The sequence below is a fragment of the Hylobates moloch genome, unplaced genomic scaffold (genome assembly GCF_009828535.3).
Source record: "Hylobates moloch isolate HMO894 unplaced genomic scaffold, HMol_V3 SCAFFOLD_4, whole genome shotgun sequence".
In the NCBI taxonomy this organism is placed as follows: domain Eukaryota; kingdom Metazoa; phylum Chordata; class Mammalia; order Primates; family Hylobatidae; genus Hylobates; species Hylobates moloch.
In genome coordinates, this window is record NW_026652279.1 from 60,509,757 (window position 1) to 60,528,803 (window position 19,047).

Here is a 19,047-nt window from a genome sequence, read left to right on the forward strand (position 1 = left end):
AGCCTGCCCTTAATTCACGTAACCATTAATCTCTGCAGCCATTTCTTCTACTAGGTTATAGAGCAACTCAATATTACAGTGTAGAATTACTAAAAACAATCTTTTCACTGAGTTACATATTAGACAAAATAGGTTAGAAGAGATTTACAGAGAGTACATTTATTTGGTGTGTATTTATTCATTCACTTATTCATTCATTCAAATATGTTTGTTTTGTACTTTCCATGTGCCAAGTGCTTGTGAAACTAAGACAAATAAGGTGTGGCTCTGCCTACAAAAATTTCTGGTCTGGTGGTAGCAGACAGATTTCTAAACAAGGTGATGCAGATATTGTCCTAGAGGTCCATCCGGAGTCCAGTGGCAGGGAGTGATGAGAGCACCACTACTCTCTGCTTTTAATCACATTCTCTAACCACCGGAGGAGCTTTGTGATGATATTTTAGAATCATATTGTAAAGATGAGAATTTCTATATAAGCCAGAGGCTGCAAACTGGAGACTAGCTGGATCCAACTATAGACATGCAGCTTGGGACCAAATTTTAAAAAATAAGTCAATATTTTAAAACTAGGAGATTTTTACATAAAAATGTAGATTTCTGGCTTCTTTTGAACGCCAGGAGGATCTGCTGCTCTTAAGTTCATGTTCCCTTGTGGCAGAAAGTGGCTGGAGCTTGGCTGTGGCTGCCCCTTAATGATGGCAAGCACCAATAGGGCTCACTTATTCATTTATGTTGCAGTGCTTTCATTTGCATTGATGCCAACTCCTTACTTCTTTGAATAGTGATTACTGTGGGACATTCATTAACAATTTAAGGAGACATCAGAATGTTAATGGGAGATGATAAGACATGAAAACAAGGAATGATTAATTAGAAATGTCTAGTTATTACTTTCTTTTTAATTTATTCCTTCCCTCCCTTTCTTCATGCCCTTGCCAATTGTTAGCAAGATTTTACTCTACCATAGAAGTGAGGTGGGTTTTTGCCCACAGATTTTATTTTTAAAAATTATTTTATATACAGAGCTGACATAATTGTATTACTAATCATTTTATTGTTTTTATTATTAGTAATAAAGGCTTTATTCAAAGAGTTAAAAAAAAGTTATTTTAGAGCTAGGAATATTGGGAAATTGAATTTGACACTTTTCCGGCACCCTGACTTGGAAAATCACTTGTACAGTGTGCTTTCTTTAGGACTACCAAACTTTTCAATTGGCGGTAGCAGAAATGAAACTGGCCAATATAATAAAGTTGTCAATATACGACTTTGAACTAAAAGAATGCACAAGTTAAATTTGTTACTATGGGAACATCTATGGATAGAAAAATTAGTGAAGGGCTATTCCCGGCATGTATGTGTTAACCTTTCAAAATGTGTAGGAAAGCTTCATTGCCATGCCATTTTTTGGGGAATATTTGTTTGGAAGGGATGGTCTTTCTTCTTTATTTGAAAAGTCAAGTTGTTTACTTTCACATTTTATGTTGCCTGTTAGTGACTTGACTTTTTTTTTTTTTTTTTTGAGACGGAGTCTCGCTCTGTCACCCAGGCTGGAGTGCAGTGGCGCAATCTCGGCTCACTGCAAGCTCCGCCTCACGGGTTCACGCCATTCTCCTGCCTCAGCCTCTCCGAGTAGCTGGGACTACAGGCGCCCGCCACCACGCCCGGCTAATTTTTTGTGCTTTTAGTAGAGACGGGGTTTCACCGTGGTCTCGATCTCCTGACCTCGTGATCCGCCCGCCTCGGCCTCCCAAAGTGCTGGGATTACAAGCGTGAGCCACCGCGCCCGGCCTAGTGACTTGACTTTTTAAAAGATTTTATGTATTGTTTTAATTTGAATGAAGTGAAAAGGCATTTTGTTTACAGATACACTGAAATGGCATATTACTGCTTGAGGATTTCTTTTTCATTGAGGATTCAGCTGCTTTCCTAATGTGTGCCAGGTTATACGCTCTGTCTGATAAAACTCAATTTCTTAAGCATGGCTTGAAGGGCTTAAGCTATCTCATGAATTTTTTTTAAGGCACATTTGGAATTTGCAAGAATATATGAGTAGCTTTAACACATCTCTGGAAGTAGTTTTAGATAATTAAAAGGAAAAAAGTTAATTCCCTCTTATGGTATGATCATCATCAGTGTAACTACTTTATTGAAGAACAGAACTTGGTATTGAGCAAATGGCCTTCTTTCCCCTAACTACGTATGTAGTTTTCAATCCTAGAAAAATAAAGGGGAAGGCTAGAAACTTTTTTTCTATGTAAACAGGCTCCATATTCCATAGAGCAGATATTTGAATATTAGGAGATGGCCTCCCACACTCCCTCCATCTGTGTTGACCTGGGTCTTATAAACCTGTGGAATATGCTAACCCAAATGAGAGCATGGACTGCCAAGTCTGTTTGCTCTAGTTTCTCCTCTGAAAATCCTTTTACCACTTGGGAATATATACTTGTAGAGACCTCTGGATGAATAGCTGTTAGTGGGAAAACCACTGACACTGAGAAATCTAGAGACTTGGCTGCTTCCAGTCTGTTTTTTTCTCTTTTTTTGTGTGTCCTTGAGCATTTCACTTCTATGATCCTCAGTTCTCTATCTTTAACAGGCATGGTTATACTATATGTGTTCTTGAGTCCTTCTAAGTGTAAAATGTGATAATTTTGTTATGTTCACATACATGTGCATGCTCAGCCCCTCTTCCCAACATAAGATTTTTACAAGCCAAAGGATGGCCTCATAAAGCACATGAGCCTTTGGCAAGACAGGAGCTGATGTTTTTACTTAACTTTTTGCCTTTCACTTTCTGGACTTTAATTTGTTGTCTTCCATTTCTCTGGAAATGAACTCTTGCTCTACCTCCTCTTTTCTTGAGGACTCAGAATAACTTAGACCCTCTAGGCAGAAATATGAACCAGCTTTATGTCTATTTGGTGCTAAGTTATGTAGGAGCACTCTGCACACGGGTCAGCAATTGCAAGCCACCTCTACTGAATAGAGTTATGTAAGGTTAACTCTACTCCTGGTAACTGCATGGTGTTTTTTGAGACAGTGTCTTGCTCTGTCACCTGGGCAGGAGTGCAGTGGTGTGATCATAGCTCACTGAAGCCTCAAACTCCTTGGGTTCAAGTGATCCTCCTGCCTCAGCCTCCAGAGTACTATAGGAATGCACTATAGGAGTGCACCAAGGCACCCAGCTATTTTTTTTTATTTTATGTTTTTTGTACAGACAGAGTCTTACTCTGTTTCCCAGACTTGCATGCTCCTAAAGTTTACTAGAAAAATGCCAGAAGGCATCTCTCCAATTAGATCTTTTTTTTTTTTTTTTTGACCTGAATCATGAAACATGTCTTATTATCCTCAGGTTCACTTCTGTTAGGGGATTCCCCAAGAGGGAATTTTGTGTCCTCAGATGTTTCTCTTTCTGTTTTGTATCTAGTCATTTGATGATGGCCTCTGGCTTCCTCTTTCTTTACAGATGTCTTGCTTTTTCTGTCATACATTTCACGTCAACAGATTCAGGAGATTTGGTTATTAGACTCCCGTCTAATTCCAAGATATATCTTGCTTCTATTTCTTTTTTTTTTAACCAAAGCTACATTGCCAAAAATGTTTGCTAACATTGCATCATATACTTTTTATCACTCTTCTTTTTCCTTTCCAGATTTTTATTTTCTGGCTAAATTTACATTTAGCCAGAATGATATCATTTTTGGTTCATGTTGTTGTTTTAAGTGATTCTCATTCCTTATTTGCTGGGCATTTATATTTCATTTTGGATTGTCTAATCACTTTTTGACAGAAATGACTTAAACTTTAATGGATTTTTAAATGCACTGTATTATAAAATGATGGCACATTTGCATAATATCACTCATCCAGGGTCTCAACAGTAACAGAATCATCTAGAAGAATCTACCAATGGAGATGTGGATAGGGTTAAGGGAGCAAAAAAAGAATGTTGAGGTATGCAGACACTAACAACAGTGGGAAGCAATTGCCACTACCATCCATTGGATTACAGAGGAAGGGGAAGAAATGCTGTTACCAGAGCCCACTGACAGCTGGAGCTGTAATTGCGGAGGGAGGAGCACGGCTGTGCTAGACACATAGTATTGAGGCTTGGAGGAAGCAGGGAAGAAATACCCTGATCTCTCCTTCCTCCTGTCGTTTGATCTGTGTATGCTTCCCATTGGCCAAACTCAAACAGAAAACAAATGCAAGGGAGCAGGGGTGGTGCAGATCACAGGGTTCAGCCTCCTAGTGCAGAGGGCAGGAAGAGAAGGATCTGAAGTGGTGGTGACAAATACAGAATAATCAGCATGGTGACCCACTTAAAATAGGAACCAATGAAAACAACATGGACAAGGCAGGAAGTGATGTTGTAACTGAGTTCCACAAAAGAAAATAAGATTGTTTGACAGAGTGCTTTTAAAGATGGTAGATGAAACTGTGGGTAACCCTCTGTAGAGCCAATGACCTTCTGTTATTACCATCTTTCCTGTGCATTCGTCACTAGGGGAAGGGACAAAGTAGGACATGCCTGGTGGTTTCTTGCCTCATGGTCCCCCTTCTGTGATTGGGAGAGTGTGTAGTTCAAAGCCTTTTCACACAGATCTTTGACAGAGAGACAAGGGGCACTGTGAAGACAAAGCATAAAAGACTAATTAGGCCTTGTGTATTAGTCTGTTTTCACATTGCTGATAAAGACATACCTGAGACTGGGCAATTTACAAAAGAAAGAGGTTTAATGGACTTACAGTTCCATGTGGCTCAGGAGGCCTCACAATTATGGCACAAGGTGAAAGGCATGAGTCACATGGTGTTATACAAGAGACGAGCACTTGTGCAGGGAAACTCCCCTTTATAAAACCATCATATCTCGTGAGACTTATTCACTATCACGAGAACAGCATGGGAAAGACTTGCTCCCATGATTCAATTACCTCCCACCAGGTCTCTCCCACAACACGTGGAAACTCAAGATGAGATTTGGGTGGGGACGCAGTCAAACCATATCACCTTGTTTTGGGTTAGCTCTCTTCATGGGCCAGTATGTTCTGTTTTATTTCATGGCCATAGACTAAACTCTAGTTAGCCACCCTAAAATTGTGTGCTTTTGTTCAAAAAGCATATTAGACTAGAGACTGTCAGCGCAAATTTAATATTGCTGATAGAAGTCTCCTGGAGGAGGGGGAGGAGGTTAGATTCAGCATTTCTTATTTGTAGTTTTCATTTTGTTCAGAGCTATAACATGAATTCTAGTCTTTTGATAGAGTTATAAATATGGAAATTTCTTAAAGGTTCCAGTTGAAAAGAAATAAAATCATTTAGCAATTGAAGAAGTATATTAGAAACACAGGCTGGAATATTATGTCCAGAACATGATCCAGCCATTTCCTCTACTAGGGAACTTTTACAAGTACCCATGTCTAGGTTCCCCTCCCAGACCAATTAAGTTAACATTTCTGAGTGTCAGGCCTGGGAATTTGTGTTTTTCAAAAGCTTCCATGTGATTCAAATACCTACTTTTGTTTTTTTTTTTTTTTGAGACGGAGTTTTGCTCTTGTTGCCCAGGCTGGAGTGCAATGGCACAATCTTGGCTCACCACAACCTCCGCCTCCTGGGTTCAAGTGATTCTCCTGCCTCAGCCTCCCGAGTAGCTGGGATTACAGGCATGTGCCACCACACCCAGCTAATTTTGTATTTTTAGCAGAGACAGGGTTTCTCCATGTTGGTCAGGCTGGCCTCGAACTCCCAACCTCAGGTTATCCGCCTGCCTCGGCCTCCCAAAGTGTTGGGATTACAGGCGTGAGCCACTGCGCCCGGCCTCAAATACTTTCTTAGGACTGAAAAGGATTGTTCTTTTCTCTTTTCCTTTTTCAGTTTTCATACACCCAGGAAATATTTTATGAGTTTTTTCCCTGTGGATTGTACTTATCTATCTTTGTTATTCAGAATCCGGAATAGATTGAACTATATAAACTTCTGCCAAATACCATGGCCATTTTACCTCTTAGCATTATTGTTAAACTTTTTTTTTTCTTTTTTAAGAGACAACGTCTTGCTCTATAGCCCAGGCTGGAGTGCAGTGGGGTGATCATAGCTCATGGTAGTCTTGAACTCCCAGGATCAAGTGATCCTCCTCCCTCAGTCTCCCAAGTAGCTAGAACTCCAGGTGTGTGCCACCATACCTGGCTAATTTTTTGTTGTTGAGATGGGGTCTTGCTATATAGCCCAGACTGGACTCCTGGCCTCAAGTGATCCTCCTGGCTCAGCTTCCCAAAGTGCTGGGATTATAGACCTGAGCCACTGTGCCTGGCTGATCATTGTACATTTACATAGACAGTTCTTCATAAAATTAAATAATTAACATGTTCAAGGATTGTGTTTCTGTATTCTTCTCCATTTCTGAAGCTACATTTTAAGATAAGATTAGTAGTACATTAGTAAAACATCACTAGAAAGAGGAAATTGTTAATGTTTCATAAGTGTGATACCATTTCACAGGAGTGGCTATTGATTTGAGGTAACCAGACTACATTTTGATGTGGTGACATTTCTGACCAAACTAGAGGGCCTTCATTAACTAATTATCTTTTCAGAATGATGAATAAAGTTGCCAGTTGTTCTTTCCTGCTGTGGGCAATGTACTTAGATCTTTGCCAACAAGTTACAGATAACAGTAACTTCTATGTATTTAAAGTCATTTAAGCTAAAAACACAGAGGAAAATGAACCATCTAAAGCAAAAAAAATTTTCTCTCACAAATTCACTTTGTTTGAGGGCTTTTAAATATGTTACCTCATCTGTCCTTGCTTTTCAGGTGAGAGGTGATACACTTTTTCTCTAGATATTGGAATTTGTCTATAAATCTGTTTGATTCTGGAGCCCATGTCTCCTCCTACTCCCAATATTATTAATACACCGCCTCCTTGTCCCTAGAAAATCTGGGAATATAGACAGATAGGTGGTATTTAAAATCACTTTTTATATGTTTCTTTTATCTATGATATGATTTAGCCTTTTTTTCCCCCCAGGATAATACCTTTCAAGCTGCATGGCCCTCAGCAGATGAATCCATCACCAGCAGTATTCCACCACTTGATTTCAGCTCTGGTCCTCCCTCAGCCACTGGCAGGGAACTCTGGTCAGAAAGTCCTTTGGGTGATTTAGTGTCTACACACAAATTAGCCTTTCCCTCGAAGATGGGCCTCAGCTCTTCCCCAGAGGTTTTAGAGGTTAGCAGCTTGACTCTTCATTCTGTCACCCCGGCAGTGCTTCAGACTGGCTTGCCTGTGGCTTCTGAGGAAAGGACTTCTGGAACTCACTTGGTAGAAGATGGTGAGAAACTTTAATCGCTTTTCATACTTCTTATTGTGTCCGATGACAGGGGTTTTAAAGAGAGGAAGAGACTATGGCTATGAAGAAAACATGGTAGCATTAATTAGGGGGAAAATGTCTTGGTAGAATTGTGTGTGAGAGGAAACAATCAAATTTAATTTGTTGGAATGGAGAGTCCAAATAGGTAAATAATAAGAAATAAACTTGGGGAGCTGGGGTGGGGATCAATTAACAGATATTTTGAAGGTCATATTGAAGGGTATATAGTTTAGTTAAGTTACTGCTACTACTATTAAAGAACCGCTTTACTTAAATATTGGAGTAATAAACAAATAGCATCAAAGAAGATTATTCAACTAGGTTATAATACAATTAGTTGTGGGGGCCAAGTCTAAATATTTTTGCTTGTAGTAGTATTGTGAAGGGAAGAAGTGAAATCATGGAGCCACAGCAGAGATAAAGAAGTGAAAATGAAATAGATGATCTAGATGTTGTGGAAGAAAGGAAAAATAAATGTGACTTAGGAATGGAGTTTACATGTGAAATGAGGAAGATGAACAAATATATAAATAATGAGTTCAGGATTGTGAACATTGAGTGAATCTGAAGGATGGTGGACAATAAACATAACAGGGAAAATGTGAATTCAAAGAGAAAAACAATATTCAGAGAATTTTCCTCCTAAATTACTGCTGGATTTCGTATTTGTTGTCAAAATTACTACCAGCAGTTCTTTATTTTCATGGAATTAAAAAAAACACAAGTGTTTGAAGATTATTTCAATAGTCAAGGTCTTGTTATCCTCCAGAAGGAGATAAAATTCATGAGTGACTGTCCCATATTACAAACATGGTATCAGATCTTCTTCTTGTTTGCTAGATATAGAAAAGCAAAAGTCAACAATTGTCCCTGTTAACTTCACAGGGAAAAAACAGGCAACTAGTCTTATTAGGAGAGCTAGGAATACATTTTGGCAACTCTGTAGATTAATTAATGGAAAACTTTATTTTTAGGATTAGCCAATGTTGAAGAGTCGGAAGATTTTCTTTCTATTGATTCATTGCCTTCAAGTTCATTCACTCAACCTGTGCCAAAAGAAACAATACCATCCATGGAAGACTCTGATGTGTCCTTAACATCTTCACCATATCTGACCTCTTCTATACCTTTTGGCTTGGACTCCTTGACCTCTAAAGTCAAAGACCAATTAAAAGTGAGCCCTTTCCTACCAGATGCATCCATGGAAAAAGAGTCAATATTTGACAGTGGTTTAGGTTCAGGATCTGGGCAAAAGGTAGATCTGATTACTTGGCCACAGAGTGAGACTTCATCAGAGAAGAGCACTGAACCACTGTCCAAGCCATGGCTTGAAGATGACGATTCACTTTTGCCAGCTGAGATTGAAGATGAGAAACTAGTTTTAGTTGACAAAATGGATTCCACAGACCAAATTAGTAAGCACTTAAAATATGAACATGATGATAGATCCACTCACTTTCCAGAGGAAGAGCCTCTTAGTGGGCCTGCTGTGCCCATCTTCACAGACACTGCAACTGAATCTGTATCTCTAACCCTCCCCAAGCACATATCAGAAGTACCTGGTGTTGATGATTACTCAGTTACCAAAGCACCTCTTGTACTGACATCTGTAGCAATCTCTGCCTCTACTGATAAATCAGATCAAGCAGATGCCATCCTAAGGGAGGATATGGAACAAATTACCGAGTCATCCAACTATGAATGGTTTGACAGCGAGGTTTCAATGGTAAAGCCAGATACGCAAACTTTGTGGACTATATTGCCAGAATCAGAGAGAGTTTGGACAAGAACTTCTTCCCTAGAGAAATTGTCCAGAGACACATTGGCAAGTACACCACAGAGTACTGACAGACTCTGGTTGAAAGCTTCTGTGACACAGTCTACCAAATTGCCTCCAACCGCAATCTCCACCCTGCTAGAGGATGAAGTAATTATGGGTGTACAGGATATTTCATTAGAACTGGACCGGATAGGCACAGATTACTATCAGCCTGAGCAAGTCCAAGAGCAAAATGGCAAGGTTGGTAGTTATGTGGAAATGTCTACAAGTGTTCACTCCACAGAGATGGTTAGTGTGGCTTGGCCCACAGAAGGAGGAGATGACTTGAGTTATACCCAGACTTCAGGAGCTTTGGTGGTTTTCTTCAGCCTCCGAGTGACTAACATGATGTTTTCAGAAGATCTGTTTAATAAAAACTCTTTGGAGTATAAAGCCCTGGAGCAAAGATTCTTAGAATTGGTAAGCATAAAAAGTGAAACATGGGCACTAGTGAATAATCATATATGACCCACTCCTCCTCCCCTCTAGCACGTAAGGTCTGAGCCAGGGAAAGTGTGATCTGCTGTGAACATTCACTTCCTATCATTCACAAATAGTATCATGGCCTAGGGTTGGTAAGAAGACAGTAAGACATACAAGAAATGGAAAACACAAAAGTGGCATGAGAGTGATGTGATAATTTATGAGGAAGATTGTTTTCCATGAATTATGGGACTACATACAGTAAGTTTGACATTTCTCTTCACATTTTATTGTGAAGCTAGTGTTTTATGGGTACCTATGTTGTTTTGTGGGTACCTATGTTCATCCTTTAGTGAAACAGAACAAACTCGTTGAGTGTCTAAAACTATGTATGAATTCCATGGGGTTCCTAAATATCACTATGAAAATCTCATAGCATTTCTAGTTTATATTGTCAAATCATTCCTAATTTGTACTTTTGTTAATTAACAGTTTAAATGTAGATAAAATACAATTAGGAAAAGTGAGGCAGGGTCTTACCTGTGTTTTCGTTTTGTTTTGTTTGGGTATATATTGAACAAAATGTGACACATTGTCAATAAACTTACCACTTTTTGTGTATTTTAGCTGGTTCCCTATCTCCAGTCAAATCTCACGGGGTTCCAGAACTTAGAAATCCTCAACTTCAGAAATGGCAGCATTGTGGTGAACAGCCGAATGAAGTTTGCCAATTCTGTCCCTCCTAACGTCAACAATGCGGTGTACATGATTCTGGAAGACTTTTGTACCACTGCCTACAATACCATGAACTTGGCTATTGATAAATACTCTCTTGATGTGGAATCAGGTATGATATTGCCTAGCATGGTGGTTTCTTAGTAGAATCCAGTGATTATTCTTGTGTGTTTTCTTCCTCATTGCATTAAGGTGAATCCAATACTTGTAGGAAAAAAGAGTACTATGTCAGACAAATCTTCCACATCTTGGTAAGTTATATATAAGTAAAATATTTCTCCCAAGAACATCAATATCATTCCCTTTTCAAAACATCATCCACACATGTTACTTTACTATTTCACCTCCATTCCTTTCTCTACCTACTGCATCTGGCTTTTGTTTTTATTTACCTACAGAATCTATTCTTGCTATACCTTCATGTTGTCACCTGCAAGGTTTGGGCCATCTTCCCTTTAAGTTTTTGCATCCATTTCCATTGTCGTAAGCCTTATATAAATGTCAGTAACTCTCCACATTTTTTATATGCAGACCAAACATCTCTCATACCCTCCAGAATCAATATCTATCTACTTACTTGACAGTCTCCACTTGGATGTATTCTGTGTATGTCAAATTTAAGATAGCTATGAGTGAGCTCTTCTTTTCCATATTTCACCACTCTCCAGCTAAATCTACTCTTTCTCTCAGCTTCTCTATCTCTCGCCATAAATGTAAGCTTTATCTACTCAGCTACTTAAGCTGGAAACCTGAGAATTTTTTTTTTTTTTTTTGAGATGGTGTTTCGCTTTTGTTGCCCAGGCTGGAGTGCAATGGTGTGACCTCAGCTCACTACAACCTCTGCCTCCTGCGCTCAAGCAATTCTCCTGCCTCAGCCTCCCGAGCAGCTTGGATTACAGGCATCTGCCACCACGCCTGGCTAATTTTTTGTGTTTTTAGTAGAGACGGAGTTTCTCCATGTTGGCTAGGCTGGTCTTGAACTCCTGACCTCAGGTGATCCACCCACCTCGGCCTCCCAAAGTGCTGGGATTATAGGTGTGAGCCACTGCACCTGGCCAGAGAAGTTATCCTTGATACCTCAATTCCTATCACCTGGAGCTTTTAGTCACTCACCAAACTTACATTGATTCTGAATTCTAAGTATATCTCAAATCCATGCTCTTTTCTCTATCTCCATTGCTACGACTCCATCCAAATCACCATGATCTCTCCTTTGGACCAGTTTCCCCACATCCTCTCATGCTCCTCCTCCTATCCATCCTCCATATAGCAGCCATGGTACTCTTGAATGGCTGTCTGGTTCAGTAGCCACAAGGCCTGGTCCCCATCTTCTTCCCCGATATCCAACGTAACTAACCTCTGCTCAACATGTTCTAGTCAAACCAGCTTGTTTTTTGTTACTCAGATACAAAACCTTCTTCTTGCCTTAAAGCCTTTGCACACACTGTCCACTTTTGCCTTCTTACTGACTCCTGCTCACCCATGTGCCTCAGTTCAAAGGTCACTTCCTCAGGACTTTTCATTGACTCACCTGTAGTCTAGACTGAGTCTTTCCTGTCAGTTTTTATATTAATAATACAATGTTCTTTTCCCCTAGAGAGTTATCATCATTGTAATAATGTTAATTTATGTGCATAGTTGCTTAATGGCTATTTTTTTCCAGATGAGCTTTTTACAAGGACTGAGAATGTGTTTGTTTTATTAACTACTTTTTAGTCAGAACTTAGCATAGTGTCTTGAATACAGAAGGTACTCAAAAGTACTGTGAGTGAATGAAATGAATCATTGCTTTTATTTGGAAGCCTTGGATGCAGAGAACACTGTTGAAGTGTGAAATTTTGTTCTTCCTTCCCTTCTACGTACCAGAGGACAGAGGTTTTGAGGAGTGAGAAGGAATGCCTGGCTTTGTATTTCTCCAGTGCCTTTTAATCTCAAACTGGTTTGAAAGTCAGCCCTATTCTTTAGGGAAAAAGTGAACTTTCTTTTGAAATCTTTAAGAATCATTACTCATTGAGAGTGAAGAAAATGGTTTCCCTAATTCTTCATATCCAAATCTCTTGCCACTTGAGTTCTCTAAGGCCATTTGCACATTCTTTGTCATGTGGTATAGTGGAAGAGACAATTAATTATAATTTGTAAGGAATGATTTCTTGCTTCTGTTTTACCATTTAATATTTGTGTGACCCTAGATGGGCTATTTTATCCCTGACCCTTAGTTCCTCGTATATTAAATGGGGGTAATATTGCCTGGCCTCTGTATTTTATGAGACTATTCTAAGCATTAAACAAGTAGTATATATAAAACATTTGACTAACTATACAAATGCAAACAGTTATGATTTATAAAACTTTTGCAAAAGTCAATCTGCTTATTTTTAAACAGATTTACAGGCCTAGTGCCATGGCTTACACTCGTAATTCCAATACTTTAGGAGGCTGAGGCAGAAGGATTGCTTGAGACCATGAGTTTGAGACCAGCCTAAGCAACATACTGAGTCTCCATCTCTACAAAAAAACTTAAAAATCAGCTGGGCACTGTGGCATGTGCCTGTAGTTCCAGCTACTTAGGAGGCTGAGGTAGGAAGATTGCTGGAGTCTAGGAGGTTGAGATTACAATGAGCTATGATCACACAACTACACTCTAGCCTGGGCAACATAGTGAGAACCTGTCTCTAAAAAAAATAAAAAATAAAAATAAAGAGAATTACAATAAATACATTTACTTCAGTTTTTTTTTTTTTTACTATTATTCTTTAAGTTCTGGGGTACATGTGTAGAACGTGCAGATCTGTTACATAGGTATACAATACATGTGCCATGGTGGTTTGCTGCACCCATCAACCTGTCATCTACGTTAGGTATATCTCCTGAAGCTATCCCTCCCCTAACACCCCACCCCTGACAGACCCCCATGTGTGATGTTCCCCTCCCTGTGTCCATATGTTCTCATTGTTCAACTCCCACTTATGAGTGAGAACATGCGATGTTTGGTTTTCTATTCTTGTGTTAGTTTACTGAGAATGATGGTTTCCAGTTTCATCCATGTCCCTGCAAAGGACATGAACTCATCCTTTTTTGTGGCTGCATAGTATTCCATGGTGTATATGTGCCACATTTTCTTTATCCAGTCTAACATTGATGGGCATTTGGGTTTATTCCAAGTCTTTGCTATTGTGTATAGTGCCTCAATAAACATACATGTGCATGTGTCTTTATAATAGAATGATTTGTAATCCTTTGGGTATATAGCTGGCAATGGGAGGTACTTCTAGTTCTAGATCCTTGAGGAATTCCCACACTGTCTTCCACAATGGTTGAACTAATTTACACTCCCACCAACAGCGTAAAAGTGTTCCTATTTCTCCACATCCTCTCCAGCATCTGTTGTTTCCTGACTTTTTAATGATCACCATTCTAACTGGCTTGAGATGGTATCTTATTGTGGTTTTGATTTGCATTTCTCTAATGACCATTGATGATGAGATTTTTTCATGTTTGTTGGCTGCATAAATGTTTTCTTTTGAGAAGTGTCTGTTCATATCCTTTGCCCACTTTTTGATGGGGTTGTTTGTGTTTTTCTTGTAAATTTGTTTAAGTTCCTTGTAGATTCTGGATATTAGCCCTTTGTCAGATGGATAGACTGCAAAAATGTTTTCCCATTCTGTAGGTTGGCTGTTCACTCTGATAGTTTCTTTTGCTGTGCAGAAGCTCTTTAGTTTCATTTTATATCCCATTTGTCAATTTTGGCTTTTGTTGCCATTGCTTTTGGTGTTTGGTGTTTGCTTGGTAAATATTCCTAGATCCCTTTATTTTGAGCCTATGTGTATCTTTGCACATGAGGTGGGTCTCCTGAATACAGCACACTGATGGGTCTTGTCTCTTTATCCATTTTGCCAGTCTTTGTCTTTTAATTGGGGCATTTAACCTGTTTACATTTAAGGTGAATATTGTTATGTATGAATTTGATCCTGTCAGTATGATGCTAGCTGGTTATTTTGCCCATTAGTAGATGCAGTTTCTTCAGAGTGTTGATATTCTTTATAATTTGGTATTTTTTTGCCGTGGCTGGTACTTGTTTTTCCTTTCCATATTTAGTGCTTCCTTTAGGACCTCTTGTAAGGCAGGCCTAATGATGATAAAATCTCTCAGCATTTGCTTGTCTGTAAACGATTGCATTTCTCCTTCACTTATGAAGCTTAGTTTGGCTGGATATGAAATTCTGGGTTGAAAATTCTTTTCTTTAACAATGTTGAATATTGGCCCCCGCTCTCTTCTGGCTTGTAGGGTTTCTGCAGAGAGATCCACTGGTAGTCTGATGGGTTTCCCTTTGTGGGTAACCCAACCTTTCTCTCTGGCTGCCCTTAACATTTTTTCCTTCGTTTCAACCTTGGTGAATCTGACAGTTATGTGTCTTGGGATTACTCTTCTCGGGGAGTATCTTTGTGTTATTCTCTGTATTTCCTGATTTAATGTTGGCCTGTCTTGCTAGGTTGGGGAAGTTCTCCTGGATAATATCCTGAAGAGTGTTTTCCAACTCGGTTCCATTCTCCCCGTTACTTTCAGGTACACCAATCAAATGTAGGTTTGGTCTTTTCACATAGTCCCATATTGCTTGGAAGCTTTGTTTGTTCCTTTTCATTGCTTTTTCTCTAACCTTGTCTTCATGCTTTATTTCATTAAGTTGATCTGCAATCTCATATCCTTTCTTCTGCTTGATTGATTCTGCTATTGATACTTGTATATGCTTCACAATGTTCTTGTGCTGTGTTTTTCAGCTCCATCAGGTCATTTATGTTCTTCTCTACACTGGTTATTCTAGTTAGCAATTCGTCTAACCTTTTTTCAAGGTTCTTAGCTACCTTGCATTGGGTTAGAACATGCTCCTTTAGCTCGCAGGAGTTTATTATTACCCACTTTCTGAAGCCTACTTCTGCCACTTCATCAAACTCATTCTCCATCCAGTTTTGTTCCCTTGCTGGCAAAGAGTTGTGATCCTTTGTGGGAGAAGAGGCATTCTGGTTTTTGGAATTTTCAGCCTTTTCATGCTGGTTTTTCCTCATCTTCATGGATTTATTTACCTTTGGTCTTTGATGTTGGTGAGCTTTGCATGGAGTTTCTGTGTCTGGACATCCTTTTTGTTGATGTTGATGCTATTCCTTTCTGTTTGTTAGTTTTCCTTCTAACAGTCAGGCTCCTCTGCTGCAGGTCTGCTGGAGCTTGCTAGAGGTCCACTCCAGACTCTGTTTGCCTGGGTATCACCAACGGAGGCTGCAGAACAGCAAAGATTGCTGCGTGTTCCTTCCTCTGGAAGCTTTGTCCCAGAGGGTCACCCACCAGATGCCAGCCAGAGCTCTCCTGTAAGAGGTGTCTGTCAATTCCTGCTGGGAGGTGTCTCCCAGTCAGGAGACACAGGGGTCAGGGACCCACTTGAGGAGGCAATCGTCCCTTAGCAGAGCTCGAGTGCTGTGCTGGGAGATCAGCTGCTCTCTTCAGAGCCAGCAGGCAGGAACGTTTAGGTCTGCTGAAACTGCACCTACAGCTGCCCCTTCCCCCAGGTGCTCTGTTCCAGCGAGAGGGGAGTTTTATCTCTAAGCCCCTGACTGGGGCTGCTGCCATTCTTTCACAGATGCCCTGCCCATAGAGGAGGAATCTATAGAGGCAATCTGGCTACAGAGGCTTTGCTGAGCTGTGGTGGGCTCTGCCCAGTTTGAACTTCTGGGTGGCTTTATTTACACTGTGAGGGGAAAACCACCTACTCAAGCCTCAGTAATTGCGGATGCCCCTCTCTGCACCAAGCTCGAGTGCCCCAGGTTGACTTCAGGCTGCTGTGCTGGCAGCAAGAATTTCAAACCAGTGGATCTTAGCTTGCTGGACTGTGTGGGAGTGGGATTCGCTGAGCTAGACCACTTGGCTCCCTGGCTTCAGCCTCCTTTCCAGGGAAGTAAACGGTTCTGTCTTGCTGGCATTCCAGGTGCCAATGGGGTATGAAAACAAACAAACAAACAAAAAAAACAAAAAACAAACAAACAAAAAAACAACACCAGCTAGCTTGGTGTCTGTGCAAATGGCTGCCCAGTTTTGTGCTTGAAACCCAGGGCCCTGGTGGTATAGGCACCCAAGGGAATTTCCTGGTCTATGAGTTGTGAAGACAGTAGGAAAAGCATGGTATCTGGGCTGAATGCACTGTTCCTCATGGCACAGTCCTTCATGGCTTCCCTTGGCTAGGGGAGGGAGTTCCCCAACCCCTTGCACTTCCCGTTGAGGTGACACACCACCCTGCTTTGGCTCACCCTCTGTGGGCTGCACCCACTGTCTAACCAGTCCCAGTGAGATGAGCCAGGTACCTCAGTTGGAAATGCAGAAATCACCCACCTTCTGCATTGATCTCACTGGGAGCTGCAAACTGGAGCTGTTCCTATTTGGCCATCTTGGCAGCCACCATCAGTTTTGTACGTAACTCACATGTCAGCTGCATGCAATGTCATCAAGGTTTATAAGCTCACCTTTACTTTTAATATTTAAATTAGCTGTCATTAGCCCCACCCCTGTGCAGTATAAAACTTGCATCTATGTTCCCCCAACTCCTCAGTATTTCTGGGCATTCTTAGGCAACTTAAATATCTCTTAATCCTCCCGAGTTCTGAGTTTTCTCTGCTGAATTTTCAATCTCACATGAGTCTTGATTCTTGTGGTGTTAACCTAATGCAAATCACAGTCCTGTTTTTGATCTGCTCAAAGCACCTCTAACATAAGGCAGTTGATTCTATCAGGCATTTGCTGATGGTATGAAGGTAATGGAGAAGGCTCTATCTCAGCACGGCAGATGGCTTAAAAATATTAGTTAGGCATAACCATCCTAAAATTCCTCTGCCACCCTCTCAAGGGCATCTCTTACTGGCCAACTTTTTTCCCAGGACCCAGCCAGCTATGATGTTGCTCAGGCCATAAAGCTGTCTTTCCAGACCATCTTCACATCTTTCCTCTACTCTCATTTTTCTGGACCCATCTATCCTTCTTTTAAGCTGCTCCTAGAAAACCAGATTGTAATTAATTCCACAATTTAGATCCCTGTCTCCCATCCTAAATTTACCTCCAACTCTACGTTTGTTTCCCCAGTAGAATCACTAAGGCACTTTTCCAAACATACAGTCAGCTACCTGGGAACCCTTTCTTAACCAGCACAAAGGAGTGGAAAGAGACTTTGAAACCACAGTCTTTTATTTACATGATTAAAATATTAGGCTTTGTCTTTCTCCTTGGCCTGGAAGCAGAAAGGCTATATTTTATCTTTTTCCTATGGCTATATCTTTTTCCTAATGTATAGAAAATATAGACTCAATTTTTCTCACCTCAGGCACATATACCTGCAGAATGGTTACAAAGTTTCAAAAATTTAAAATAGAATCATTTTACTACATGTATAGTGGTTAAGCATTCCTAATATGAAAATCTGAAATCTGAAATGCTCCAGTCTGAAACTTTTTGAGCACTGACATGATGCTACAAGGGTAAATTTCTTCACTTGGCCTCATGTGATGGGTTGCAGTCAAAACGCAGATGCACAACAGTTTATTCAGAGGGCCCAGGGGAAAAAAGACTCTCACGCTTCCCTTCAGAGTGATACAGTTTTTCCATGCACAGCATGATGATGATGCCGAACAACCACTGATTGTCCACATGGGTGGCTGAAATAGTGACCTCTTTGCTTTCTGGTGGTTCAATATATACAAACTTTGTCTTACGCACAAAATTATTTAAAATGTTGTATAAAATTACCTTCAGTCTATGTGTATAAGGTGTATATGAAACATAAATGAGTTTTTTGTGTAGACATGTGTTCCATCCCCAAGATATCTCATTATGTAAAGGCAAATATTCCAAAATCTAAAAAATTTGAAATCCAAACTACTTCTCCTCCCAAGAATTTTAGATAAGGGATATTCAATCTTATATTTTTAGTTAAAGGCCTTCAGATCAAAGTACTTTATTTCAAGATTGGCTAGAGACAAGATTGACTTGACTCTTGCCCAACTTACTTTCACATGCAGTGTCTCAGAAGCTCTTGAACTTCCATTAACAAAGGAGAGCTATGCAGTACCATCTTCCTCACCCCTATAGACACTCCTATCCCTCACCACTGGGTAAGGATCAGATTATTTTCTGATTACAAAGTCACAAAACGAATACCAGGATAAAGATGTGAAGACTTAGGAAATATACAGTGAAATCTGGCCGTGCAGTTCCCTTGTAGAAATTTCCCACCTGTCAACACATTTGTATGTTTTTCCTGTTATGTGAGCATTTTGGCAGTGGTCCCATGTATTAGTTTCCTAGGGCTGCTGTAACAAAGTACCACAAACTAGGTGCCTTGAAATAACAGGAATTTATTCTCCCACAGTGCTTGAGGCTAGAAGTCCAAAATCAAAATGTTGGCCAGGCCCTGTTCCCTCTGAAAGATCTAGGGAAGACTCTTTCCTTACCTTTTCCCGGTTTCTGATGTTTACCAGCAATCCTTGGCATCCCTTAGCTTATAGGTGTATCACTCTAATCTCTGCCTTTGTCTACAGATAGCCTTGTTTCCTGTGTGTTTCTGTCTGTGTCCAAATTTCCCTCTTCTTATAAGAACACCGGTCATTGCATTAGGGCTCATTCTAATCTAGTATGGCCTCTTCTTAACTTGATTACATCTACAA

General features: G+C 40.2%; 1 protein-coding gene across 1 annotated transcript in view; it reads left to right on the forward strand.

Annotated features, from left to right (window-relative positions):
• The window catches only part of IMPG2 (interphotoreceptor matrix proteoglycan 2), a 105,793-nt gene that overhangs the window by 74,460 nt on the left and 12,286 nt on the right, over positions 1-19,047 (forward strand). The window contains exons 12-14 of the mRNA XM_032150298.2: positions 7,035-7,338; positions 8,352-9,616; positions 10,247-10,466. Of these exons, the coding sequence (XP_032006189.1) occupies positions 7,035-7,338; positions 8,352-9,616; positions 10,247-10,466 (1,789 nt within the window). The remainder of the gene's footprint in view (positions 1-7,034; positions 7,339-8,351; positions 9,617-10,246; positions 10,467-19,047) is intronic.